Genomic DNA, 1,567 nt, shown 5'->3' with positions numbered 1-1,567 from the left:
GCGGGGTGAGCACTCTGCTGTGCTTCATATACTAAACTACATGGTAAATGGCCTGTATTTGTATAGCGCTTTACTTAGTCCCTATGGACCCCAAAGCACTTTACACTACATTCAGTCATCCACACATTCACACACAGGTGATGGCAAGCTACATTGTAGCCACGGCTGCCCTGGGGCGCACTGAGGCGAGGCTTGACCAAATGGGGCTATTTAATTTTACCATCAACTTTGAAAGGTTTCTGCCTGCTAAACCCTAAACTGGATAAGAAGATGAATGTATGTGGGGACTTTTATCTATACTAAATTAAAAGTTAATGCCATGTGAAAGAAAAACTAATGCCAGCTCATTTCGATATAAAATGGGAAAGAGATACGCCACATAAACTACATTACCCATAAGCTCTTAGAACGGAACCGCACAGAGAGCTCATTTATTGGCTGAAAAGCTTCAGCGGTAATCACGTGACTGCCGTCATCCGGGTAGCCATGGCTGTATATAACGACCCGCTGTGGGGGGGAGGGGGTCTAGTTCAAACAACAGTCGATATTCAGTGTAGACGGAGGATATTATTTTGGCTGCCGAGTCAGAGTTTCTTTGTAAGTTTTTAAATATGGTACGTATTATATGTCGTATTAACAAAATATTATAACGACACACTCTGTTTAGGTAGTTTATTTGAAATAAATCTTTATTTGGTAGCGTTGCGTTTTCTTTATTAGTTAACAGTTGGCCGCTAGCATTGGCTGGTGTAGTGGATTAGCATGCTAAATACCCACTGGCTTCACTGGGGAAGCGCTAGCATGGCTAGCGAATATTAAGCGGACCTTAAGTTAATGTTGGGCTACAATAAGGCGCGTTTCGGCGGAGGCACACTAACAGTACTGGTGTTTTACAGGCTGGTGGTAAAGCTGGTAAAGACTCTGGAAAGACCAAGACCAAAGCGATTTCGCGCTCTCAGAGAGCAGGACTGCAGGTTTGTCCCCAAATTTCATTCAATTTCTCGGCTGCACAAGCACGAGCTATTAGCCAAAAGTCAGTGGCTCTTTGTCGGTGGCGGGCTCTCATCGGGCGGCCAGCACGGCTTTGCTTCTGTTCACTCGTGTCATTATCCCCGCAGTTCCCGGTAGGCCGTATCCACAGACACCTCAAGTCCAGAACAACGAGCCACGGCAGAGTAGGAGCCACCGCGGCGGTGTACAGCGCGGCTATTCTCGAATACCTTACTGCTGAGGTGACCCTAAGCTCCGTTTATCTTGCACTTCGTTGCTTGAAGTGTTGATCTTTTTGTAAAGGCTGTGTCTCTTTCAGGTTCTAGAGTTGGCAGGAAATGCATCAAAGGACCTTAAAGTAAAGCGTATAACCCCACGCCACTTGCAGCTGGCTATTAGAGGAGACGAAGAGCTGGATTCACTTATCAAGGCCACTATTGCAGGCGGAGGTACGAACATTACAGAGAACTGTGTTACGGTCTTATACTCTCGTACTCTAGTGGTTTACACTTTTTGTTGAGGCACAAATCCCTTTTGTGTTGCATCAGGTGTAAAACTGTAACATCAACACTGTTGT

The 1,567-nt window shown here is 45.6% G+C and overlaps 1 protein-coding gene across 2 annotated transcripts in view; it reads left to right on the top strand.

Annotated features, from left to right (window-relative positions):
* Positions 1 to 470: 470 nt before the first annotated feature.
* The window catches only part of LOC102297571 (histone H2A.Z), a 9,813-nt gene continuing 8,716 nt past the window's right edge, over positions 471 to 1,567 (top strand). Inside the window, exons 1-4 of one of the 2 annotated variants that reach the window (XM_042212654.1) lie at positions 471 to 597; positions 897 to 974; positions 1,119 to 1,232; positions 1,310 to 1,439. In XM_042212654.1, coding sequence (XP_042068588.1) covers positions 487 to 597; positions 897 to 974; positions 1,119 to 1,232; positions 1,310 to 1,439 — 433 coding nt within the window. In that variant the 5' untranslated portion in view covers positions 471 to 486. Of the gene's footprint in view, positions 615 to 896; positions 975 to 1,118; positions 1,233 to 1,309; positions 1,440 to 1,567 lie in introns of both variants that reach the window. The other variant, XM_042212655.1, reaches the window with a different exon arrangement.

This window comes from Haplochromis burtoni, unplaced genomic scaffold, assembly GCF_018398535.1.
Source record: "Haplochromis burtoni strain Fernald_Lab_line unplaced genomic scaffold, NCSU_Asbu1 Contig_384, whole genome shotgun sequence".
Classification (NCBI taxonomy): domain Eukaryota; kingdom Metazoa; phylum Chordata; class Actinopteri; order Cichliformes; family Cichlidae; genus Haplochromis; species Haplochromis burtoni.
Note: the sequence above shows the minus strand (reverse complement) of the source record. Positions and strands in the feature narration are given on the sequence as shown.